Raw genomic sequence first — 27,506 nt, forward strand, 5'->3', positions numbered from 1 at the left:
TACTAGCATCACTTGCTCAGTCTGACATACAAATAGCTTATGGATTGCAGTGAAGGTCAAATGAGCTATTAAGATCAAATGGGTTTTGCAACTCCAGTGTGCTATATGTGTGCTAGCAGGTTGTTTGTTTGGGTTCCACACCTGATTGTGTTCAGGGTTTACTCCTAGCTCTTTGCTTCTTCTGTCAGTGCTCAGGAGATTATATATGGTGCTGAGAATTGAACCCAGGTCAACTGCATGCAAGGCAAGTGCCCTACCCATGTTAGCAATTTTTATTATTAATTTATTTTTAGCTTAAAATTAACAGAACTCCCAGTGATTCTAAGTCATCCAATTCATTGATTATCTAGGCATCTTCCTATCCTACTCCCTTTTAATTTTTTTATGTATTTTAATCATTTTAAGATGAGAGAAAGATGAGTTAGGAATTTTTTACTTTATCAATCAGATCTAGATACATCTAATGGAGATACAGTTGAAAATAGCCTAGTTATGGAAGATCTTGTATATATCTCAAAAAATGTCCTGTTCACAAAAAAAAATTAGTAGCTTGTCACATTTTAAAGGTGCTAAGCTTTTCCAAGGAAATTACCTGTCATCCAGTTTTAAAACAGTTCTGGAAGGCTTCAGTTAAGTGCTGACACTTTTAATTTTTCCTGAGAGCCATTAAAATTGTAGAACCTTTGGAACTGTATTCCCATATCACCTTGATGGGCCAAATGGTTGAATAGACCAAATGATAAGGATCTTCCGTCTATGATGAAGCACCAAGGAAAATCCTGAGCTGGCAACTTGAAAAGTGATTGCAGATCAAGTCTCTGAGTTTTTCCATTCCAACCCTCTGCAAGAAGTTCTTTTGGACTAGGAAGGTAGCTTTGTCCCTGCAAATAAAATATTGTGTCCATCCTGTTATCTCCTCAGTAAATGGTGCATTGCCTCTCAGTTTGCATTAAAAAATAATTGCTTCTTGCTAAAGATAGATCCACCAGGTGATCCAGCAATTCCATTTCTGGTATCTCTCTGAAAGATAGGAAAACATCAACACAAAAAGTTCTATCTATCGCAATGCTTATTACAGCATTATTTACAATAGCTAAAAGAAGAAAGCCATCAGAGCACTCATCAGTGGATGACTGGATAAAGAAAATGTGGTACACTTATACAATGGAATATTATTCAGCTATACAAAAGATTTTGCTTTTGTCTTTGTTTTGTTTTGTGTGCTATTCAGCAAACTGGGAGAAGCTTGAGGGGATTATGTGAAGTGAGTCAGAAGGGAAAAGATCTGTAATGAATCATTTCACCCCTATGTACAATATATTGATATGAAACTGGGCAGGCAAAGCAAAATAAAGACAGCTCAGTGGACATTGACCATAATTCCCTGAGAAGAGGGTTGGGAAGGGGAAAACAGCTAAGGGGGTGGGTAGAAAAAAAATGAATGAAAAATGGTTGCCTCTTAGTGTCTCTGCTAAAGACATTCCCCTTTTCTGGAACTAAGATGGTAAAAAGCAAGAAGCAGGTGGAATCCACCTCATATGTATGCCTCTTGAAAATGAGGGATCCTAGCAGTGGCTAAATCCTTGGGGGTCACCATTGGCTACTGTTGGTTACTTACACAATGGTTTCTTCATTGCGTTTGCTTTGATGCTTTTGTTTAGCTTTCAAATTTCTAGCTTAACTAGAAGAGAGGTAGATAGTTTGAGAGAGAAATGGTCTGTGAACTAATAAAGGGGAGCATTGTCACTGAATTTGATTCCTGCAGCTGGTGGACATTTTCTGTCCCAACTCAGGGGAAATCAATTCCTTTCAGTTATTTATTAGGATTTTCACTAAAAGTTGACGTGTAGTTAAAGGGAGTGAACTCATTGGTAGATCAGCACCTTTGTCTGTTCTCTCTCCCCTTTATAACTGCTTGGATAGGATCCGATTGTTGCTCATCGAACTATTATTCTGACAAATGCTAATCAGAGATAAGATTCTGATTTTAAATTCAAATTCACTCTGCACTATTCACTTTCCTAACACTCTGTGCTTTTGATGGTTTCATTTGCATGATTCTTTGAAAATATGCATTTCTGGCTCTAATTGTGCCGTCTGGGTGAACTTGATGGTGTTAGAGGCATTCCGTCCCCAAATCACACCCTCCTATCCAAGTGTGCGGGCAGGGCATCTGTGCGCAACAGAGACAAGAGTTGAGCTCCATATGACAGTAGTTATGGGGCAGTACAGCATAGCAGGTAGGACCATCAGCATCCAGAATTCAGGTTCTTCCCTCCCTCTTCCCACTTCATGCATGTCAGCTTCATGTGAGGACGCTGTCGATGAGATACTGAAGCCCTGGAGATGTATCATGAACTTTTAATGGAGATAATAGTATTTGCCAGGTAGGGTTTTTGAGGCAATTCCATTTGAATAGCAAGCGTTTAAGGTTATAAACATATAGGGCTACAAACATACAAGGCTGCTGTCACATGATCTAAAATATCAATGGCCCCAACCTTTGGATATTCAGTTCTCATTCAGATTCATGTGTATCATGGGCTGGTTCCCACCTCTAAGCTCTATTCTCATTAGTCAGATATCCTGGTAAGAGTATCCTTTGCCAGTTTCATGACAAAGGGAAGGCAGGCCTGGGGTTGGCCACAATCATTGGGGTTTCAACAGCTTCTTCTGGGAAGCATCACAGGCCTCTTCTTTCATACTGAATTGGACCAAAGCTAACCATTGGCCAAGTCTCTCAGTGAGTCAGTCCATGATGCCATCACCAGCCATGTCCACTGAATGGCACAAAGTCAGTGCTCCAGGAACAACCATTTTTATTGTTTAAAAACCCATCCATGGGCTGGAGTGATAGTACAGCGGGTAGGGTGTTTGCTTTGCATGTGGTCAACTTGGGTTCGATCCCCGGCATCCCATATGGTCCCCCAAGCACCACGAGGAGTAATTCCTGAGTGCAGAGCCAGGACTTAACCCCTGAGCATTGCCAGGTGTGATCCCCCCTCCCCCCCAAAACCCATCCATAGATATGACAAACTACAGATGTGATCCCAGAAAGGATCTACTCTTCTGCTGGCAACATGTAAGTCATTGTTTGGGGCTGCTCGGGCTCCAGTGAGGGCGGAGGGGGCTGATGGGTGTGCCAGGAGGTTCCCTCAGAGCAGAGGAAGACTCTGATTGCGTGCTGTGATCTTTCCAGGGAAGGTGGTCTATGGAGAACCCATTGCGGCGGGCCTGGGCACAGATGGCACGCACTACTGGCACAAAGACTGGCACCACGCAGCCCACCACGTGATGGGGCCCCCTCTGCGCCCTGACCCTTCCACACCTGACTTCCTCATGAATCTCTTGGCTAAGTAATCATTTGGCGGATGGGTTTGAAGTGCTCTGCCCACTTGCACGACTCTCAGGTTTGGGGTGGGAGGGAGGCGGTCTCGTCTTCCCATCAGGGGCACTTCCGTTCTGTTCTACTTGCTGCACCCCAAGAAGTCCCACATCTAGAGACCAGAAGACATTGACTGAATAGGCTAGCCCACCCTCCCTTGAACACCCCCATATCCCTTGGGTCCTTCTCCTATTTTCCTTCTCTTTCCATCATTCGTTGCCCAGAGCCATCCAGCTCTCTGCTTCATGCCTTGTTTTACCACTCAGTATTCTTGATTTTTTAAATTTCTATGCTGAGATAACCCTGTGCCTGGGTCCAGCAGATAATATTCCATGGAAGGCATGGAGAAGCAGATATTCCAGGATATTCCCCCATGAATCATGTTGGATGAAATGCTCCTTTATGGACCATTATGACTGTTGTTCTAACGTCTTACGCCATTTGGAGTCTTCCTGATGCTCCCGTTCACAGATGCTCAGATCCAAGTTTGTCAAGAACTTACCCCACCAGCCTGCATTGCCCTTACATTCTTTCTCTTTTCTTTGTTTCCTTTTCTTTTTTTGTTTTTTTTTCGGGGGGGGGGAAACCCTACACTTCTGAATCTGCACTCAAGAATTATTCCTTGTAGACTATAGATCGAACACAACGGCCACTCAATTCCTCTATTGCACACTACAACACCCAAAAGGAAAGAGAGAACAAAAGGGAATGCCCTGCCAGAGGCGGGATGGGGAGAGGGGGGTGGGGGGTGGGTGGGAAGGATACTGGGATCATTGGTTGTGGAAAATGGGCACTGGTGCAGGGATGGGTACTCGATTATTGTATGACTGAAATGCAAGCACGAAAGTTTATAAGTATGTAACTATACCTCACAGTGATTCACTAATAATAATAATAATATAATAATAATAATAATGACGAAGAAGAGGAGGAGGAGGAAGAGGAGGAGGAGAAGGAGAAGAAGAATTACTCCTGGCTGTGCTCGGGGGACCATACGGGATGCTGGGATTAGAACCCCAGTCCACTGCATGCCAGGCAAATGCTCTACCTGATGTACTATCACTCCAGCCCCCATTATGTCTCCTTCCTACTTCCTACTTTTACACCCTGAGATGATCTATAAGTCAGAGCAGGATTCTCATTCCTGAAGACACCCACGTTGTCAGCTGTCAACCCCTTTCTCATCACCATGGCGCCGCATAGCCAGGGGCTGGCCTGGAGGATCTGTTCCTCTCTGGCATTCTCTTCATGGAATTTTCTCTTATGTTCTTTGGAAGTTTTTTTTTTTTCATTTTTTTGTTTGTTGTTTTTTGTATCAGTGATCAAACCTGGGACCTCACACACAAAAGACTCGTGCTGTACCCCTGAGCCATATTTGCAGCTCGGAGTTTTCACTTACATTCTTGCCAGTGATCCTGAAATCATGTTGCTCAAGGTCGTAACATGGTCATTGGAAATGGGACACTGGCCATGGTCAGACCGAGTCATAGTGAGCGATAGAGCCTCAGATGAGTTTTACATAGTCAAGCATGGCCCCTGTGTCTTACAAGAGTGTTTTGCAAAGGCACATTCTAGAATGGATGGGATCGGGGCCAGTCCCAGTCCTCTGCAGTTGTCTTTCAGTTGAGAAAGAGAGTCATAGTTTGGGGTGTCTTCTGACTTCTTCTTTCTCTTCACCCTTTACTCTGCTGTGTTTGTGTCTTATAGCGATGATCTGAGCACAACAGGGACTGATCACTGCACGTTCAACACCTGCCAGAAAGCTCTGGGGAAGGACGACTTTACCAAGATTCCCAACGGGGTAAACGGTGTTGAGGACCGGATGTCAGTCATCTGGGAAAAAGGCGTGGTGAGTGGCCCAGGTCTCTGTCCTGCCTTCTGCCTTCTGTCTTGGCCTTCTGCCACTATCTGTCCTGTTGGAGACCAGAGGTGGAAGACGTCAGCCTTTCCAGAGAATTTGGTTCTCATTAGAGTGAAGACTGGGAACACACAGCATCTCCACCATTCTAGGCCCCCAAAGAAAAACTTGCACAAGTTAGTTTGTTTTGTATTTTTGGGGAAGGGGCTCCCCATTCATAGTTAGGAGGCCACACCTAGCAATGCTCTGGGGCTACTTCCAATAGTGTTTGGGAGACCCCCTCATGCTGGGGGTTGAACCTAGGTCCAGTGCATACAAGGCATGTGCCTAACCCCTGCACTGTCTCTCCTGCTCAGCGCAGGTTAGTTTAGAACAGAGGTTTCCAAATTTATCTGACCTATCACCCCCTTTCAGAAAAAATAAAATTTAAAAAAGCAACTAGCACTCATAACCCCTCCTGGAAATCTTTCTTTAAGTTAACAAGCAGAAAGCACTTCCTAATTGCATGTCAATTGAGTGATACCACCCCCACTCCCAGTATCATTCCAGTGCCCCCCTGTGGGTGTGGCCCATTCCAGGGATTCCTGATTTAGAGGAAGTAATGCATTATTTTGCCAACATTATGACATGAATGTAGAGTGCATGTTAAGAAGGTTTTTCTTGAAATTTTCAAAACGTTTGTTGTTCGACTGTTTGTTGTTTGAGAGTTGCTTGACTGTTAAATCATAGTTTATACGTTCCTGAAACTTAGTTCTTATGTCTCATAAATATAAATATTTTAAATAATAAAAAATTCTCAAGGGATTAAAGTGATAGTACAATAGGTAGGGCATTTGCCTTGCACAAGTCCAGCCCGGATTCTATTCTCGGCATTCCATATGGTCCCCTGAGCACTGCCAGGAGTAATTCCTGAATGCAGAGCCAAGAGTAACCCTTGGACATCACCAGATGTGACCCAAAAAGCCAAAAAAAAATGCTCAAAAGATTTTTAGCATATCTAAACTTCCTTTTCATGAAATCTTTGTAGAAGGCTTGGTTATTTTTTAAATCTTCTGGGTGAGGTCATCTAAATTCTAATCCTAAGTCTAGAAAAGAAAGAAATTTCAAATATGTGTATGATTTATGAGTTTTCCCTTGAGGATGGAGAAGTATCAGAGGGCTCAGTGTTTCTAAGGTAGCATGTCCAGCCGGTGGCCCCATATCCTGCTGCCCTGCCATTCTCTCGTCTTTCCTAGAAACTCCCCCTTAGACATCGCCTGACCCACATCTCACACCTCAGTTGCCTTCACAAATTGTAGCTCACTTTTAGCTTTGGCTGCATACTAGGTCTCATCAATTTCATTTCTGGAATCTTTCTCTTCATGTCCACATTCTTGTCTACACTCTGGCTTGGGGTCTGTGTCTATTTGGAACCACTATGTGGCTTCTGGTGCCTTGAGGCATTCACTTGCTCCCATCTGTTCTGTTCTTTAGGGCTAGAATCTCCTTTCCAAGATGGTCTGTGGTGTAACTTTCCTCTCTCACCCCCTTTCCCCAGCTTCGTTACTTGTAGGATGCTACTTAAATTCTCAACTCCTGTTCAAGAATCTCCCACATTCCTCTCTAACCCCACCGTCTGTTCTTCTTCACTCCCTTTCCCTTGACCTTAGCTGTATTTAGCTCATCTCTTGGCACTTGTGTGATTACCCAAGGAATCTTCACTACAGTAGATTTTCATCATCCATCATAGTTCCCAAGGATATAAATGGCTTTCAAGAGATTGAATATTTCTTCATCACATATAGGAAATATGTTATTTTCTGAGACATTAAGGTAATTGACTTAGGGGGAATATTACTTTCAGGATATAGGTCTTAATCATTGGTTGAGACAGACACTCTTTGATAATTCAGCAGCCTTAAGAGCACGCTAATCAATTCAATGCACATAAGGCAAAACTCCCACAAAGGTTAGACACCCTGTTAGAGGGGCTCAGCCTTCTCAAGTCGTCCATATTGTGGTCACTGACAATTCACTGATGGTGGTGCTTGTTTTATGTTAATTGAAGTAGTACATAATTAAACTCTTTGAGATTTTTTTCTTTTTTCAAGTAACACCGTCACCTAATTTAAAGGCACATCTTCACTTTATATTTTGTCTCACACTTCCATGAACATCTCATAAATCTTGACTCTGCATTAAATCAGCTGTATCATAGAGAAAAGCGTGGTTTTAACCTTTAAACAAGAATGGAGTGGAGTTCATGCCCAATCCAATCAGCTTAATCAATGGCTGAATAAATAGCAGTACTCCTACACACACACACACACACACACAAAAGGACTGGAAAAGACCACTGACAACATTTAGTGATGTTGGGAAGAATGGGAAAAATTAATGTGGGGGTAATTTTATTTTATTTCCAATTTTGGAGGAGTTAGGGGGCCATACTTGGCAGTGTTCAGAACTTACTCCTGGCTTTGCATTCAGGGCTTACTCCTGGCAGGGTTTAGGACACCATATAGGTCTGAGAGGTGGAATCTAGGCTAGCTGTGTGCAAGGTACATAAACACCTCATCCTCTATACTATTGCTCCAGCCTCTTTCAACTAATGGTTGTTTGGAAAGTAGTCTTCAAACTTTCATATATTACTTCTTCACCCCCATCATTATCTTTATGTTAAAATTTATCACTGTCCACAGATGTATGTAGACTCCACACTACAGAATTAAATACAGTTAGTGCCATTTAGTTATAAGAGATACAAGTCTTATGTGTCTATTCATTAGCACTGAAAAAATAAATATTTGATCATAAGAAAAAAGACATTTTCTCCCTTGAATTGTTTTCCAGCATAGTGGTAAAATGGATGAAAACCGATTTGTGGCCGTTACCAGCACAAATGCAGCTAAAGTCTTTAATCTCTATCCAAGAAAAGGAAGAATAGCTGTAGGATCAGATGCTGACATAGTGATTTGGGACCCAGAAGCCACAAGGTAAATCTGAGTTCTTGAGAAAAAGCACCAACTTGCAAAGAAATTCTTCACTGTTCTTAATCAGCTGTTTCTTATCTGGTGATTTATGTAGAAATGCTCAGGTATTTTGAGACTGTGCACAAGATAAATGTTTTGATGTACAAACATTCCCTTTTCTTGGCATGGAGGGTGTAAAAGTTGTGTTATGTTCCATTCTTTGTGTATTATACAAAGGGAATGTGAATCTACCACTTTGGTGTTTGGCCAATGCCTGCATTCACGTGGACGGATGGTACAGAATAATGGAGGAAAGAAAAGGCTTCATTTGAAAAGGGCTGAATTGAAAACACAATTATAGCCTTTTAAAAGCTTTCCAAAGGAAAAATTTCCAGCACAAAGAATGTCACTTTAAGTCAGCCACGTTTTCCAGTTGAGTTCATCTTGAACCTATCATTCCCACAGGAGTCTAGCGTTTTGCTCTCGATTTCCATAATTCTATGTGAGTATTGCAGGTCTGGCAAATTCCACCAAATCAGGAAGGTGTTCAATAGAGACAGAAGTTTTGCTCATTTCTCTTTATAGAATGTTAACAAAAAAAGGCACTCACCCACATCCTGATGTTTTTTTCTTCATGAACTTTTCAGATGTAATGGAGAAACATCACATGCTGTGTACATGTATGCATGTATATGTGTATAGATGCCAGCGGGGCAGTACTGGGACCTTCACCTTCATTGTATTTGTTCTCAGTCTACTGAGCTTTTGTTCTTTCAGTGTGCCAAAAGATATGGCTCCTTTGGTTGGTATTGTCAAAAAGACCCAGTTTTATTTTATTTTTTAAATTTGTATTTATATTTTTAATGGAACCATAGTGAGATACACAACTACAAACAACTCCTCCTCCTCCTCCTCCTCCTCCTCCTCCTCCTCCTCCTCCTCCTCCTCCTCCTCCTCCTCCTCCTCCTCCTCCTCCTCCTCCTCCTCCTCCTCCTCCTTCTTCTTCTTCTTCTTCTTCTTCTTCTTCTTCTTCTTCTTCTTCTTCTTCTTCTTCTTCTTCTTCTTCTTCTTCTTCTTCTTCTTCTTCTTCTTCATTAGGGTGTGCAATTCAGATACTGAAAGGTTTTCGTATATCCCTTTACCTCCTTTTAACACTCAGTTCCTATCCAGAGTGACAATTCTAACTATTATTGTCATACTGGCCTCTTCTCTATCCTGATTGCCCTCCACCCTCCTCACACTTGTGGCAAGCTTCCAACCATTGACAAGTTCCAGTTTTAACTTAACATTCCTGGTCTCTGTCTCTCTCATGAAAACCAAGCAAACAAACAAAGACCATTGGAGAAGCAGTGGTATACACATGCTGAGCTGAAAAACAAGCTCCAGATGTTCCCCTAGAATGCTTGTCGTCTGAAGTCCCCTGTGTTGTTGATGGTTCTTGTTGGAAACTCCCCTCCCTATGCCCTCCTCAGTTTAGAATATCAAGTGCAGTGGACAATGGTGGGAGCATCAAACTCACTTCCATGTCCTAGGATACTAATGTGGAATGGCTCAGAGTCCTGGTTTGGATAGAACCAAGATCTCCCTTTTCCCAGTAGTAAATATCTGACCAGGAGATGATCTCAGCAACTCTCCTTACAGAATAAATGGGGAGAGGAAAGCCAGTGGGGGCAGATTATTTTTGAGGCTGAAAACGTTCTTGGTGGGATTGGAGAGATAGTATAGTGGTGTTTGCCTTGCTGGGAGCCAACCCCGATTTGATTTTGGCATCGCACATGGTCCCCCAAGTACTGCCATGATTGATCTCTGAGCACAGAGCCTGGAGTAATCTCTGATAATCCCCTTGGGCATGACCCTATGCCACATCCCCAAAGAAGCGTAATCTTTGGAAAGACCACAGCAAGCAATGGTCATTGGTTTGGATTTGGGGTCTGTGGATGAATTGAATGTGCTCTGTGTATCTAGCATGCCGCCTCAGAGGTCCTGATACTTCAGGGTTTTTTTTTTTAGGAATGCGGGCATTGGAGCTCACTCAGCTATGCTCAGGATTTACTCCTGACTCTGTTCAGGGACTATTGCTGACAATATTCAAGAGGACCATATGTGGTGCTGGGGATTAAACTGTGGTTGGCCTCATGCAAGGCAAGTGCTTTAACCTCTGAACGATTCTCAGAATGGATGGCTGAGAATTGCTCTGGGTCCCCCAACCTCCCCCTCTCTCTTGCTTTTGCTCTCTCACTCGCCCTCTCTCTTTCTCATGCTGATATCCTGATAATTTAACTTTCTTTTCTTTGTGAAGGGACTCAGGGGACCATATGTGGCAGAGGGGATCAAATCCAAGTTGGATCATATGCAAAGCAAGTGCCCTATCCTCTGTACTATCACTCCAGCCACTGATATATTAACTTGCACTGAACAGAGCTGTTGTAGGTCCAGCAAGGACCTACCCAAGGTCATCTCTCCTGCAAACACTTTCAGTTGCTCTGAGTCCTGGGACCAGCAAGGCCCTTTGGAATAGTGGATGGTTTATGGAGATCATGAGGCTTCATCAGAAAACCTAGATAATTTCAGAGGGTGAAAATGATCAGAAACCTCTGTGGAAAATAATCTTTTGAAAGTATTGGCAGCTGGGGAAACCATCCGGAGGATGATAATGAACCATGATTGATCTATTTGCAGCTCTCAGTGGTTTTTGTTTGTTTTACTTGACTTTTATATTTGTTTGGGGGCTGCACCTGACAGTGCTCAGGGCTCACTCTGGCTCTGTGCTCAGAGGTCACTGCTGGTGGTTGGTGCTCAAGGGACTATATTTGGTGTCAGAGATTGAACAGGGGTTATCTGCATGCAAGTCAAGTGCCTGACCTGCCATACTATCTCTCTGGTCCTCTGGTTTTTAAAAATACTTTGGTACCTGAAACATAACTTATCAGTTAAGGCAAAGATGCTCCATCGAAGGTGATGAGAGAATGGGGGTGGCTTTGACAGGGGAGCCTGGACCCACAGGCTGTGATTTTATTGTGGAGTATCTTTCATGACATTAGTGCCACAAAGAGCGTGTTATAGGACACTTCCAAATTTATATTCATATTCTTCCTCTCAAGTGGCCTGTTTGTAAAAACTGCTTTGGACTTGATTTATGCTGATTAACGTGAAGGAGAGGTGAGCTGGGAGCTAGTACAGGGGAGGGTCTTCATTTCTGGCATGCAACCAATTCTGGTTTGATCCCTGACACTACAAAGTCCCCTGATGCATCCCTGGCAGCCCCAAGGCACTCCGGAAATGTACCAGGAATCCCCCAGTACTGCAGGACCAAGCTGTACTACATCTTGGGGATCTTGTGAAGAACAGCCAGAGTGAATGGCTGAGACTCTCCCTGGGTCCCCTGAACCCACTTAGGATCCCCGCCCACCCCTGCAAAATAAAACAGACAAGAAAGCTGTGGGATGAATTGAGGTCCACTGGGTGAGGGTACTGCCCGTTCTAACCCATTTGTCGTTGGTTTGCTCATGTTTGCAGCCACAGCCAGGCTGCTCAGGGCTTATTGTGGTTCCGTGCTTAGGGTAGCAAGAGGTGCCAAGGCTAGAACCTGAGCCTCAGCCATGCCAAGTGGGTGCGCAGTTCTTTGAGCATCTCCTAAGCTCCATTCTGAGTCATACTGATGTGTGAGGCCATTTCCATTTGGACCACCCTGGCTGATGTCTTCTGTGGTGTCTGACCGTGTTTCATGGCAGTGTTGGTTTCCAAGGACATGCCAGCTCAGGACTAAGGCAGTTGCCGGATGCCTGGACAGAGAGGGCTACCCCCGAACCTCAGGTCAGGATAACTCCCATGCTCCGTTACCACACGTGGCGGTTGAGGGGTATTTATAGGCTGCGATGAGGTCCCTTTGAGTCATGTTTTTTTTTTTCTAATGTGTAAATTTAGACCACGTCCTCACACGTTTCAGCTACTGATGGCTCTCACATTGTTCTGTCCTTGTACTCCTAAGTGGTTCCTTGCTTCAGAATAGTACAGGAGGAGGCAGATATTTAGTTTAGGTTGTGTGTGTGTGTGTGTGTGTGTGTGTGTGTGTGTGTGTGTTTTAAACAATCTATATGTTACATCCTTAATTTCCTTAATTTTGAGTCAACTTAAGATCATACTCAAAAGTTTCTGTGTTATTGACGTTTCTCTTTCATCAGTACATTGCTTTACAACAGTGATAATGAAAAATTAAATGTTTACATTTTCATTGATGTGTCTTGGGAATATAGGTAGGTACTACCGTTGAGTGTTGAGTGGTTAGCACATAAGGCTTCCGTTGACAGTCTTGGGACGGAGTGTCCTGAAACTAGGGATCAGGACCCAATTTCTGCTTCCTCATCACTGTTCTGTGGGGTCTAAACAGATCAACTTTGGTCCCCAAATCCGCTCTCACAGGGCAGGAGTATGAATCATCGAGAGATTTCCTTATCAAAGTGTTTGTGAGAAAGGAAGAGAGAGGAAATGCTTTGTGAACTAAAGAATGTGTGATTACAAAGACGTGATGTGCATTATTGTGAACAATTTTTTAATATTTGTTTTCTTTGGGCGTGCTAGGCCCCCCCAGGGCTATCTGCAGTTGCTCCAAAGGCCGCATGACGCTGGGGTTGGAAGCCAGGAGCCCCGTACATGTCAGCCTGGCCCTCTGGCCATTTGAACTCTCTCCTCCGCCTCTAGCGTGGCTATTTTATAACTGTCTTTATTACGGAGCATCACAAGCCTCGTTCTTCACAGTACATTTTCACTTCTCTTGGAGCTGGGAGGCCGAGAAAATCTGCCGTTCTATTCCCCTGACTCTCAGATTCCTTTTTTTAAAAAAAACCCGGAGACCTATTTTGCTCCCTCTCTCACTCCCCCACCTCCCTCTACCCCCCACACCCCATCCTTTGGAAAAATGGAGAAATAGTCTGCTCACTTGGCAGCGTATATTTAAATGCTCTAGCCCCCCCTTTGGATCTCTCTGACTTATTCTCTATCTTGCTTCTCCAACCCTTTAATTTAAGAATTTTCTCTAAGCCATCACCCGAATTTTTTGCACTATCATTATTCATCTTCTTCAATGTGGAAATTGCAGAATGTGGGAAACAGATGCCAAGGGGCGGCCGCCTGGACAGGGGAAGCGTCACAGAATAATGAAGCTGGCGGGATTGTTGAATGAGGAGGAAGTGCTCTCAGCAGAGGCTCCTATGGAGAAAGGATTTTGCAGAAACTCAGCGCGGATTCCTTATCAGGGCCCATCAGAGAGCTGCTTCCTCTATTTGGGGCGGGTTGTTCCCTCGAACCTTGTTCCTCTGCGCTAGCGGCTCCTGACCAAAATTTATGCCAATGACCTCACCGAGGACCTTTCTGCCGTGTGACAATATTTTTAGCTTTCTCCAACTGTCCGGACATCATCTACAGAAGCTCATTGTCCACAGGCATCCTGCCCGGTCCCAGCCTGCCTGACTCTTTGCAACTAGGGTCTAATGCTCACTGCACCCCACGCACCAGCTGCCCCAAGGGCATTCTACTTTCTTCCACTTTAACCCTCTTCAGGTCTCTCAGTGTGTGTGTGTGTGTGTGTGTGTGTGTGTGTGTGTAATGCCAGGGCTCGAACCCAGGACCCCACTTAGGGCAAGGCAAGTGTGCTACTGCTGAGCTGCATTCCAAGTCCTCTCATTTGACTATTCCTGGCCCCATACTCAAGAGTGACCCCTGGCGGTGCTAGGGAGAACACATACGGTGCTGGAGATTCAGCCAGGGCTGCCGGATGCCAGGAAGGTACCTTCACCTCTCTCCTATCTCTCAGGTCTCCAGTTTTAGTTTCATTCACTTTTTCAAGGGGGGCCTCACCCGGCAGTGCTCAGGGCTACTCACTCCCACTTTGGTGCTGCGGGGGGAGGGTCAGTCCCTGTAGTGCTGTGAGTGTGTGTGTGTGCGTGTGTGTGTGTGTGTGTGTGTGTGTGGTGGGGCGGAGGACCATGAGGTGCTGCGGGTAGAAACTGCACCTCCTGGTTGCAAAGCTTGTGCTGCAGTCCTTTGAACTGTCTTCCAGCCCCTCGTTTCAGTTGTTGGTTTTCAAAAGTATGTCCTGTGGTGAGTGTGGAAGCACGATTCGTAGAGTCTGTGCACTACATGCATGCATGAGGCCCTGAGCTCAGTCCGCAGCAATGCATAGCCCTCAGACGCACCCAGCTCTGCAGAATACCACATGAGCAGCAGGAATGATAACATGAGGTGGCTGGAGTGAGAGTATGGTGGGTAGAGCATTTGGCTTGCATGCAGCCAACTCAAGTTGACTCCCCAGCATCCCATAATGTCCCCGAGCACTGAGAGTGCAGAGTCAGGAGTAACCCCTGAGCATCACAAGTATGGACCCAACAAACCGCCCTCAAAAAAAAATAAGCAAAAAAGAAATGATAGCATGAAGGAAAGATCCTTCTCAGTTCTTGCATTAACACAGTCCTTGGCAAAAAGCACCATTAAAGAGGAGAGGAAATGAGGCATCTGGCCCTGAGATCAAATAGAGGTAGACCAGGTAAAGTTTTGGCTGTAGTGAGAGCTAAAAACATACTCGAATTCTAACCCATCCAAGTTTCTTTCTTTGTTGGGGCCACACCTATTGTGCGCTTACTCCTGGCCCTGTGCTCAGATATCATGGCTGGCAATGCTCAGGGGACCATAGATGCGGCCGGGGGTGTCAAACCCGAGATTGGCTACATGCAAAGCTACTACCACTGTACTGTCTCTCCTCTGACCTCTTTAATTTCTTATGCCATGCATTTTTACCACCCTCATACTCTTTAATTTTCAAAGGCTAATTTTTAAAATAGTTAAGCTCCCAAATAAGTAAACTTTCCAGTTTCTCATTGTAAATCTCTTTATCTTTTAAAAAATTATTATTAGTATTATTATTGGCTTTTTGGGTCATACCCAGCAATGCTCAGGAGTTACTCCTGGATCTGCACTCAGGAATTACTCCTGGTGGTGCTCAGGGGACCATATGAGATGCCTGGGATCAAACCTGGGTCAGTCGCATGCAAGGGAAACGCCCTCCATGATGTTCTATTGCTCCATCCTGTCTGCCATAGAGGCAGGGTGAGGGCTGGGGTGGGGAGGAATACTAGGGACATTGGTGGTGGAAAATGTACACTGGTGGAGGGATAGGTGTTGGATTATTGTATGACTGAAACTTAAACATGAAAGCTTTGTAACTGTAGCTCACGGTGATTCAATTTTTAAAAAAGTACATTTCCTTCATAATGGTGGGTGAGGAGAGCAGCCGGACCACCTGCTCGTAGGGGCTGTAGCCCAGTGAATGGGCAGTTGCCTTGCCTGGGAGGTCCTGGCACCACAGAAAATAAATAAATAGTCACAGTTCCCATTGTTCAAACCAAGATATCTCAATAATCTCCAAAGCATATTTACGTTTTCAAAACTTTAGCCTAGAAGGATAATTCTTTTTTAATCTTTAAAATTTTTTTAATTGAGTCACCATGAGATACATAATTACAAAGCTGTTCATGATCAGGTTTTAGTCATACAATGATTCAATACCCCTCCCACCACCAGGGTCCATTTCCTACCTCCAGTGACCCTAGTTTCCTTCCCACCACCCCCCTGCCCCCAGCCTGCCTCTATGACTCTTTGGCAAGCACTTTCCCTCTCTCTCTCTCTCTCTCTCTCTCTCTCTCTCTCTCTCTCTCTCTCTCTCTCTCTCTCTCTCTCTCTCTCTCTCTCTCACTCACTATCTCTTCTCTGCCCCCCTCCCTCCCCCTCCCTCCCTCTCCCTCCCTCTCCTTCCCTCTCCCTCCCTCTCTCTCCCCCTATTTCTTTCTTTCTCTTTCTCCCTCCTTAAAGGATAATTCTTGTAAAACCTTGAAAGTCATACATTTCCATGGTATAGAAAGATATTTTACTATTTCACACGTTTTCGTTTCTAATTAAGCTTTAAATGCAAATAAAACCAGGTGTGGGTGGAAGGGGCAGGGGATTGCAGGGGCCGAGAAGGGCCATGGAGGGAGCAAGAAGGCACAGGAACCTGAGCGGCCTCTCTCCAGTGTCCATTCTCTTACAGACAGGCAATGCCACTTTCCACTTTATTTTTAGTGCCAGGGATGGAACCCAGAACCTCACATGTGCAAACCATGTGAAAATCCCTCAGCTGGGAGACAGTTTCATTATTATTCTTATTATATTTATTATTATTATTATTATTACCATCTGGCGATCTCTTATTGTCTAGTTCTCCCTCTCGGAGAACCCGGCAAGCCACTGAGAGTATCCTGCCCACACGGCAGAGCCTGGCAAGCTCCCCGTGGTGCATTCGCTATGCCAAAAACAGTAACAATGATGGGTCTCATTCCTTTGACCCTGAAAGAGCCTTCAAGGCGGCACCGTTGGGAAGGACGAGTAAAGAGAGACTGCTAAAATTTCAGGGCTAGGACAAATGGAGATGTTACTGGTGCCTGCTCAAGCAAATCGATGAACAACAGGATGACAGTGCTACAGTGACAGTGATTATTATTATTTTGTCTTTTAGGGTCACACCCAGTGATGCTCACACCTGGTGATGCTCAGGGGTAACTCCTGTCTCTGCACCCAGGAATTACTTCTGGTGTTGCTTGGGGACCATATGGGATGCCAGGGGCAAACACCCTGCCCATTGCACTATCACTCCGGCCAGTTTTACTTATTATTATTATTTTAAAAAAAATATTTGGGGAGTTGGGGGCCATGCCTCACAGTGCTCAGGATTTACTCCCAATTCTGCTCAGGCATCCTGATGGTGCTTGGGGAATCATGTGCCATGCGGGCATAGAACACGGGTCAGATGAACACCTTCTCCTGGGTGCTGTCTGGTAATGCCCCAGGGAGGCAGTTTTAAGTAGAGCTCATGTATTGCAGAAGCAGTGTTTAATGAAATGAATGGATCTAACGATTAATTCTTCTTCTTGCAAACCACTCCCTTCTATTTTTAATCTACCTAATTTCAATATTAGCTGACAGAGTGTGTGACAGATATCTCTGCACGACCATTCCAGAGAGGTCAGCCCAAAGCTCCCTTTGAAATTTCCTTGAAAGATTTTTAAAGGAAAAACCGTTGTCCCGCGGGTCACGTGCACTTCACCTTATATCCTGAAGGGGGCGCCCACAGCCCGCATTGCGCCGGGACGGCCCCAATGAGACCGTGCTGGTTGCTGGTTATGCAAGAAGCAGCCTCTGGAGATGGGGCATTTTTTGCTGCTGGTTTGGGGCTTCACGGTACATGAACGTTTTCTTTTTGTTCTTGTGACTTATGAAAGGAGTGTCCAAGTTAGAGCTTGCACACAAGCCATCGCCTTAAAGAGGGACTCTGTTCAAGCTACCAAAGTTCAGAGAACAGGAAGACAGTATAGCCACGAATCTCTCTCTCTCTCTCTCTCTCTCTCTCTCTCTCTCTCTCTCTCTCTCTCTCTCTCTCTCTCTCTCTCTCTCCCTCTCCTCCTCCTTCTCCCTCCCCCATCCCTCCCTCCCTCCCTTCCTCCCTCCCATCCTGCCTCTCTCTCTCCCTCTGTCTCCTCCCTCCCTCTTTCTCTCCCCTGATTTCTTCCTCTTTCCCTCTCTTTCCTGCTCTCCCTCTCTCTCTCTCTCTCCCACTCTCTCTCCCTCTCTCCTTTTCCCTCTCTCTCCCCACAACTCTCTCTCCCTCCCTCCTTTCCTTACACTTATAAAGAGCCAGGGTGAGTAATCGGACACATGCTGCAGGAAGGGGGAGAGAGAGATGGGACTCTGCAGACAAGGTTTGGATACGGAGATGAAAGATTACCAAAGATGTCACTAGCCTGTAAAAAGTTCCTGCAAAAACAGCTGCAGTGGCTCTTTCGTGTCATGGCACAATACAAACAACCTGCATTCCCCTTTTCTTTGGAAGTAAACACGCTCCTGGATTCAGCTCGGAGGCTCGAATAACTCAGTTCATGGCTTGGATCACAGCTTCAAATGTAAGGAGGCACAGTCCCTCTGCGTTGGGCTCATCGCTCTCTTGCGCTCTCTGTCTCTCTCTCAGTACCATGTTGGTACTGAACATCAGGGCCGAGAGAGCAGAAGGGTTTTCCTGCAGCGTCAAAACAGGAGCCTGTGGTGTCCCACCATGTAGACAGAGCTGATCAAATTGGCCAACTTGTTAAAAATCTGCGGAGGGGGGCGGGGGGGTGGGGTGGGGGGAAGACACGGACTCCCAGCCCAGAGCAGCACAGTGACTGCTGTTTTGGTGATTGAACAGCTTCCCACGAGCTTCGGTTCTTTGCTGTTCATTAAACAGCACTTAGTTACTATGGTAACCAGCCTTTGCAGTATTTATGAGCTCAGGGGAGCCCTCAGAATCACACACACACACACAGAGACTCACACACACATACACTCACACACACAGACTCACACACACATGTATTCACACACGTGTACTCACTCACATGTACTCAAACACACACACATGCATGCACTCCCACATGCACTCACTCACATTCATTCATACATGCGTGCACTCAGTGCACACACAAACATGCACTCACACACATGCACACTTTCACACATACACTCACATTCACTGCTCCCATCTTGTGCTCTGGAGTATTTCTCGAGCAGTGCTAGCTGGGCCGTGTAAGCAGAGCTGGCTCACAGTTATTGGAGTTTTTATAAATGTGTACACACATTTAAACTCAATTGCAGCGACTTTGACCTTGAACACACCATTCTGGAAAGACTCACACTGTTTTTCCTGCTTCATTTCCTTCCCATTCTCATGGAAGACAGCTTGGATTTAGCTCTCTGTGCGGTGAAGAGCAATGACTTGCAGATTCTGGACTTGCAGATTCTGGGAGGTGTGTGTGTGTGTGTGTGTGTATGAGAGAGAGAGAGAGAGAGAGAGCGAGAGAGAGAAAGAGAGAGAGAGAGAGCACTAGGGAACCATCGTATTCTTCAGGGCTTGGAGGGTGCAGGGACATAGAAGCAAAGAGAAGTTCTCTGGCAGATAGAGCTGATTCTGGCTTATTTTAGAGCAGTATTACCAGCACTATCTGTTTCCTTTGGAATGGAGAAAGGGTCAACCAGGGGTGCTGGGGGCTGCTCCTGGCTCAGTGCGTGGGGGTTATCCTGGTGGTGCTTAGGGGACCATGCAGGGCCAGGGACTGACCCCCAGCCTGCACTCTGCCCTTTGAGCTATGGCTCTTCTGGTCTGGCAGGCATCTGGCTTGGAAGATGCGCATGTGTGTCACATGACTAATCTATTATTAGTTTCCCCCTTTCCCTTCTCTTTATTGTACCCCGTGATCACACACCTGGTTGGGGCGTGCCTGCACTCACTCTGCTGTGTGCTGGGAAGCACCCAGGCAGTGCTGGGGATCGTACTCCCATGTGGATGCGTCTGTGGACTGTGGATCCAACTTGGGCCTCACACATGCCAGACAGCGCCCTCGCATGGAGCGCACCCCAGTCCTGTGCACTGATTTGGCAATAAAACCTCTCTCCTCCTCAGATTTGGCAGTAAAACCTCTCTCCTCCTCAAAAAGAGTGTTTGTGCAATGTGCGCACGCGCGCACACACACACACACACACACACACACACACACACACACACACTCTCTCTCTCTCTCTCTCTCACCACACACACACACACACTCTCACACACACGTGCGCATGCACACACACATAAAAGCATAGCTACTGCTTGTGCACATGCTGTTCCTGTGCCCAAACTTTCTTACTTCTCTAATAAAAGAGCCCGAAGACTAATTTTTTCGAAGTGGTGGTAGGGAGATATTTGGGCTATACCCAGTGGTTCTTGCAGGGACTCTGAGGTGCCAGAGATCAAACCTGGATGCCCCCCACACAAGCATGTACTCAGCTCTTTTCTAGGCCCCCAAAGGCTCTGCCTTTAGTTCCCAGTTCTTAAGTGTGTTTGTATTGGGACCGGAAAGGTAGTACAGTGGACAGGGCATGTTCCTTGCATGTGGCCAACCTGAGTTCCATCCCTGGCATCCCATATGGTTCCCCAAGCACTAACAGGAGTGATTCTAGAGCACAGAGCCAGGACTAAGCCCTGAGCATTGCCAGGTGTGGCCCCCAAACAAAATAAAACAAACAAGAGAAAACAGCATTCGTCTCTACTTCTCCTGTCTCTGAGGGGACACACAGAAGTCCATGTGGGAGGGAGGGGGGTGGCCCCAGGCATTGCCATAAGTGACTGGCTAGAAATGAAGGTGAGTTACACCTTGACTTCTCACCACATCATCTTGGGGATCTTCTTAAAGTGATCTGTCCTCGGAGCCGCTGCTGAAGACTGGTCAGCCAATGACTTTGCATGGCTCTGCGAGCACCTAACTGGTAGCAGTTACATGCATATAGCAGTTACTGTCAGCAGAGAGAGATGTTTTTTCAGGGAGATGATGACGTGAAGCACCATGTCTTTTGCTCATGCACATGAAGTCCATTCTGCTAACCAAGAAACTCGGGTGGGAGAGAAGCAAAAGATACAGAAAAACACACAAGTGAAATTTCTGGCTTCTCCCTTAATAGCTGGCTTGGGGTTTGGGAACGTCACTATAGTCTTCAAAATTCTAGTTTCTTTTTTCTGTAAAATGGGAATGATGATGATGATAATGATAATGATGGTGGCGGTGGTGGTATTTATTTCATAGCCTCATGATCATTTAAGACCCTGTGCATAAAATGTTGGGTGTATAACTGATATTTACTAGCCCTCCACGTGCACTAGGTGCTCTGCCAGTGATACCTGTCAAATGAATGAACCCTGAAAACTAGCAGTTTTCCTCCAGTAACGCCTTCATTTAGACAGGTCTAAAAAATTCTAGAGTTCTAGTCTGTTGAAGAGCTCTGTCTCTTATGTTAACCGAACCACCTCTTTCGCCAAGAATGACTAAATTGAGAAGTTTGGGTGGATTCTTTCAGCTGAAAGAATCTGATGAAATCAGAATTCAGAAATGTGCCCTCCTTGCCCCCACCCCTAGCCTAGTCCTTTAAAAAGTCATTTGCAATAAAATGGGTCAAGTGAACCACATAAGATTCTTTGTTGAATTTTTTTTTTAGAAGGCATTTGCCTTGGGGCTGGAGTGATACCACAGCGTAGGGTAGGACATTTGCCTTGCACACAGCCGACCCAGGTTTGAATCCCAGCATCCCATATGGTCCCCTGAGCACCGCCAGGGGTGATTCCTGAGTGCACAGCCAGGAGTAATCCCTGTGCATGGCCAGGTGTGACCCAAAAAGCAAAAAAAAAAAAAAAAAAAAGGCATTTGCCTTAAAAAAAAAAAGTTTGGATCAGGCATGAAAAGGCCTAGCTTTGCTGATTACAGGTGGGTGAAATTTTCGTCCCTGTTTAACTCCCAGTTGTTTATTTAAACCTGTTCTTATGCAACTGAACTTTTCAAGTGAACTAGAAATGATTTCCAGCAATTTCACATCTAAGAGCTGCGTATTTCTTTATTCATTGCTTTTGTGGGCCACATTTGTGTGATCGGACGTTGCTCCCGGCTCTGCACCCCAGAATTACTCCTGGTGGGTAAGAGTTGTATTTATTTCCCCCCCTCCAACTCTGAAGGCGAGGCAACTGCAGAGGAGATCACAGGAGTCTGCTCTCCCGTTGATCATTGGCCTTTGCCAGAGTAAGCTATGCTTAATTTTCAGCATGAGAATTTCAGAAAAAATAAAGCGCCAAGGTGAGGTGGCTTTCTTGTTTTGTTTTGTTTTGTTTGTTTGTTTGTTTTTGGGTCAGGTCACACCTGGTGATGCTCAGGGGTAACTTCTGGCTCTGCACTCAGGGATCACTCCTGATCGTGCACAGGGGACCTTAAGGGATGCTGGGGATGGAAGCCAACCTGAACACAAGGCAAGCGCCCTCCCCACGCTACTATCCCTCCAGCCCTGTCCATTTCTTCCTCCCTCACACAGATGATAGAGTTTCTGTCTTTGACCTTTGCTAGTCTTATTTACAGCTGAGTGCCAGGTCCATCTCGGAGCTCCGTGATTATATAAGTGAATAATCAGATGCTAATCGTCTTGGGCCAGTGAACAGGGATGTGATTTAAGTTTTCAGTTGGGCTGAGTTTTATTTGCTCTGGCTCTTGAGTTTTGCTTTGGAGTTTCTTTCTTTCTTTCTTTCTAAAGAAAGCAAACAGGAAAGAGAAAATACTTGGCATTTCTTTTTTTTTAATTTTATTTTTATAAAGTAGTTCACAATATTTGATTATATTTAATATTCAAACACCAATCCCACCACCATAACACTTCCCCGCCACCATATTTGGGATGTTTCCATCCCAAACCCAAACCCCTACACAAAGCAGACCGAAATAATTCATTTTGTATTGTTTATTAAGGATAAACTGCTGTACTTGGCATTTCTGCCTTCCCAACAGGGCTTGACAAAGAGGTAGTCCAGGCACTGCAGCGAGTGCATAGCCCCAGGCTTGGTCCTGGACGTGGCCTTAGCCAGAGGTGTGGAGTCTGTTGTCAATAAAAACACATCTCAGACGTTTGGATTCAAACGCTCCTATTCTGTCCAAGTATCAAAAAACCCTGAGTGGTTGGTTATGGAGGGAATAGAGGATGGTGTAAGTATGGACCAAAAGACCCTGACTATCGGTGTCTGAGATGAACCCAGCATCTTTCTACCTGGAAACTGATGCTGAAGACTCCCCTATTCCTGCATGGGCCTTAGGAGTCAGCACAAGCGTACCTGACCCTGCTCTTCAGAGGATGCCCAAGGCTGAATCTGTTAGGAAGCTGGCATTGTCCAGGCGAGGTGACCTTTCCCAATGACCTGAGTCCAGCAGCAAACCACCATTTACTCTGACTCACCTCTTTTTTTTTTTTTTTAAAGCAAAGTTCATAAAGTATGGTCCCTGAACCTGCACTGTCAGGGCCAGAATTTTCTAGCAGTGCAAATTCTCAGGCACCCTATGAGAACTCCTTAGAGTCTGCAATGGAGCCCAGAAATTTGAGTCTTCTGAAGCCTTCTGGAAGGCTCAGAAACCTGCTTAAGAACCGCTGGTTCAGACTCAAACCAGGAAGGGTAGCACTGAGTATGAGGTGCAGGCACTTGCCTGGCACAGAGCTGACCCCAGTTTAATCCCTGGTGCTGTCTGTGGTCTCGTGGGCACTGATGGGAATGATCCCTGAGCACAGAGTCATAAGTCAGCCCTGAGCACTGCCTGGTGTGTTCCAAACAAGTCCACTCCTCTCACCAAAAAGAAAGAGAGAAAAAGAATCACAGGGTCAAATAAGAGTATCCAACTCAAAAAGGTTCAACACAGTCTTTAATCTGTGCACAATTAATTTCAGGAGTTTTCTGTCCAACCAAAGGGTTTAGGCCTTTGGAGAAGACCCTAGTTGTAAGGATGTTTTCATATTTACTCCCTTTAAAACTCACCTCCTTCTGCATCAGAGGGGTAATACAGTGGGTAAGGCACACAGCCAACTCAGGTTGATCCCTGGCATCCCATATCGTCCCCTGGGCACTTCCAGGAGTAATTCCTCAATCCAGAGGGAGGAGTAACCCCAGAGTATCATTGGATGTGACCGACCAACCTTCAACTCCCCCTCCCGCCCCCCCATGCCCCGCTCCAAATAAAAGAGAAGATGCTCAGAGGTCCCAGGAGCCTTCCTGGGAACCATGCAGCATGAGATCAGCACCTGAGCCTGATTCTCTCTGCGCTGAGCAGGATCCAAGTGGCCTCCCCACCGCTTCTCTGACCTGTTGTCCATGTCTGGTCCACATGTGGAGCTCAGCACTCATCACAGTTATGCCCCCCGCCCCAGAGCAGGAACTGTGGGAGGCTAATTCCAACCTGGTTCTATAACAAAAGGTAGAACCTTGCGTTTTCCTTTATTACATTTTGCTAGGCTGCACCGTGCAATCACACAGTTTGTGTGAACAGTGAAATGTGAACAATGGCTTGAGATTCTAGTATCTTCTCCCATTGGTTCAGTTCATTTCAAACCTCATGTTGGGCTTCTGTGATAGTGCTGTGAAGACGACTCGGATTATGGCTCGGGGTTGCTTTTCTTTCTTTGTTTAGCTTGAGGGCCACACCTGGCAGTGCTCAGGGCTTACTCCACGCTCTGTAGTGCTCAGGGTCACTCCTGGCCGACTAATGGGACCATATTGGGTGCCGGGGATCGAACCTGGGTCAACCACATGTAAGGCAAGTGCCCTGCCTGCTATACTATTGCTCTGGCTCCAGAATTGCTTTTCTGCATCATGATTCTCTTTTAGGGCTGAGATGGAGCCCAGGGCCTCACACCAGGGTGTGATGTCCAGGCCACCTCCTGCCTTCAGCTTCTCATATCTTTCATATCACCCTGTAAAGTCCATATATAATGATGTGCATGTTCCATTCTGTGTTGTCTTGCATTATATGTTTATTGTACAGTCATCTCAGTATTCTCTTTGTGTGTGGGATTTATCCTTATTGAGTCATGTGGGTTGTTTTACTGATTTATTTCAGTGTTTGGGCCCACTACCAACTGTGCTTGGGGCTTACTCCTAGTTCTGCACTCAGGGGCCATTCCTGAGGAGAATCAGAGAACCATATGGGGTGCAGGAGATGGAACCTGGGTCAGCCATGTGCAAGGCAAGTGCCCTGCCAGTTGTGCTATTTCTCTGACTCCTGTTTTATTCCACTTTCACTGCTGTATAGTATTCAATTTTATAACTATAGCTTCATGGATGGCATATTTTTTGCAGGGGGATACTTAGTTTCCCACCTTCCTTCACTCCAGGGCCTGTGGATATGATAGTGAAGTTGTATGAGGATTTCTCTAGGCTGTCCATCAAGTCCCTGATTGCTTTGGCATGGAATACTACCCTATTTTTCCCGTTGGAGAAACATGCAACATGCCTTGATTCTTGTTACTAAGAATTCCACCGGGGCCTGGAGCAACAGAACAGCAGGCAGGGCGCTTGCCTCACATGTAGCGGACCCAGGTTCTATTTCTATTCCCGGTACTATATATATATATATATATATATATATATATATATATATATATATATATATACCTCAAGTCCTGCTAGGAGTGATCCCTGAGTGCAGAGCCAGGCGTCAGCCCTGAGTACTGCTGGGTGTGGCCCCCAAACCAAAACCAACACCCGACTCCCCATAAAACCTTCCAGTTGGCCTGTCTTACTTGTTCTCTTGTCCCACTTTTGTTCCTTTCATCACCGGAAGCTTCATGTTAGTTTCTTGCCTTGTGTTTTGTTTTGTTTGGCTTGGGGCCCATAACCCAGAGGGAGCCTGGGCCTTCTGCTGCCTCTGTGCTTGGGAAGAGCCACTAGTGGTGCTCAGTGGACCACCCACAGTGCTAGGGATCAAACCAGGGTCAGCCACATTCAAGGCAAACACCGTACCCACTACCCTCTCTCTCCCAGCCCACAGGCCCTCTCAGCACCCGGGGAGGTGTGCGGCTGGCAGGAACCAGGGCTTCCGAACTTTGCTCCAGCCATTGCTCTATAGATGAGCCTAACATTCCAGGCCGTCCCGCCCACGGCCAGATTGAGGCCCCAGCCACAGCCTGGCCTGGATCCGGGGTAAGTGGGAGAAAAAGCCTTAGACAACTCAGGCTCCAGATGGCCTCCTAACCCCTAAAGGGACAGAAGCATTGGGTTTGCATCTGCTTGTTCTAACTGCATGCCTCATCTCTGAACTCTAGCACGTTGTCCTCATCAACAGTCTAGCACAGTGCTTCCTAGTCCTATTTGACCACTGTCCCCTATACTTAAAAAAAACAATCATTCAGTGGTCACCTAGAAATTTTCCTTCTTTGCAGAGAGGGAGTGTGGGGTGGGAGTGCGGTGATGGGGTGGGTGCTTTTGAACCATACCTGGTGCTGCTCGGGGGGGTATCCCTGGCTCTGTACCCAGGACTGACCTCTGACCTGAGTGACCTCTGACCTATGTACTCAGGAGTAATCTCTGACTTATGTACCTCTAGAAGTGATTAGGTGACAGGCATTAGACAAGTCTCAGCTGCATGCCAGCAAGCGCCTCACCTTCTGATTAACTCTGGCACTGAAACCAACCTTTTATTTCAGGAAACAATCAGAAAGCTCCGCCAGTTTGTACCCAAGGTGACTTCTGCCCTTTGGCTCAATCCAGGGCACCCACTTTGGAAACTACTGCGCTCTCTCTCTCTCTCCCTCTCTCTCTCTCTCTCTCTCTCTCTCTCTCTCTCTCTCTCACACACACACACACACACACACACACACACACACACACACACACACTCCACCTGGAGACCCAAAGCCTGCATCATTTCTTTGGACTGATGGTTTGTTTGTGGCTGGGAGGCAAATGGATCCACAATCAGCAATTTGTGTGTGTGAGATTCTGTTGCCTGCAGGGAAATTTCTGTAGGTCCACTCAGCCCATCTCCAGCCCTGACTCTGGGAGCGAGAGCCTCGGGGCTCTGCACCCTCTGCTCTGGGAAGTCACACTAGCAGGCAGCCCCTCAGGACACAGCTGGGCTCCCAGCTGAGTTTTTTTTTTTTTTTCAGGTCTTTGTTTAGCACGTGGGGCCCTCCTTGAATACAGGCAGCTTCCTTTTACTTGGATCCTTTCCTGCCAAGTCCTTTTCTCCCAACCCTGTCTATCTCTGGAGGCCTCAGATTCCATCCCAACACTGAGCACGGCCAGCTGTGATTCTCACCCCTACCTCTGCCACCACCACCACCACCACCACCACCACCACCACACACACACACACACACACACACACACACACACACACACACACACACACACACACACACACACACACACACACAGGCACTGGTGAGGGAATAGAGCCATCTGGTGTGGCCTAAAAGCAAACACAAAGGTGGTCTCTCTCCGTTTCTGATATAATAGTTTCTTCCTGTCTCCCCCACACCTCCACCCATACACAGCACTTCCGTCCTTGGCATCTCCACGGAGAGGAAACAGCTCCCAGTTCTGTTCTCCCACCTGACATTTGCGGAAAGCTGATTGGAGAGGCAGAATAACAAGGCAATTTGCCTGCTAAGGAAAGGAACGCCAGCACATTTGTCTGTATGGAAGGGGGCGCTGAATTCCCTCCATATCATGGGGAAGGCTGTAATCTGTGTTTGTGTCTTGGTGTGGTTTTTTTGGGGGGGCGAGGGGGGGCACATTTGGCCATGTTCAAGGATTATTCTTGGCTTTGTGCTCAGGGTCACTTATGGCAGGGCTCACAGGACCATAGGCAGTGCTGGGGATCAACAGTGCTCAGCTATATCCAAGACGAGCACTCTAGCCCTT

General features: G+C 46.0%; 1 protein-coding gene across 1 annotated transcript in view; it reads left to right on the forward strand.

The window, feature by feature from the left end:
* DPYS (dihydropyrimidinase) overlaps positions 1-27,506 on the forward strand; it is a 93,534-nt gene that overhangs the window by 36,446 nt on the left and 29,582 nt on the right. The window contains exons 5-7 of the mRNA XM_055127953.1: positions 3,200-3,356; positions 5,093-5,234; positions 8,076-8,218. Coding sequence (XP_054983928.1) covers positions 3,200-3,356; positions 5,093-5,234; positions 8,076-8,218 — 442 coding nt within the window. The remainder of the gene's footprint in view (positions 1-3,199; positions 3,357-5,092; positions 5,235-8,075; positions 8,219-27,506) is intronic.

This window comes from Sorex araneus, chromosome 2 (assembly GCF_027595985.1).
Source record: "Sorex araneus isolate mSorAra2 chromosome 2, mSorAra2.pri, whole genome shotgun sequence".
NCBI lineage: Eukaryota > Metazoa > Chordata > Mammalia > Eulipotyphla > Soricidae > Sorex > Sorex araneus.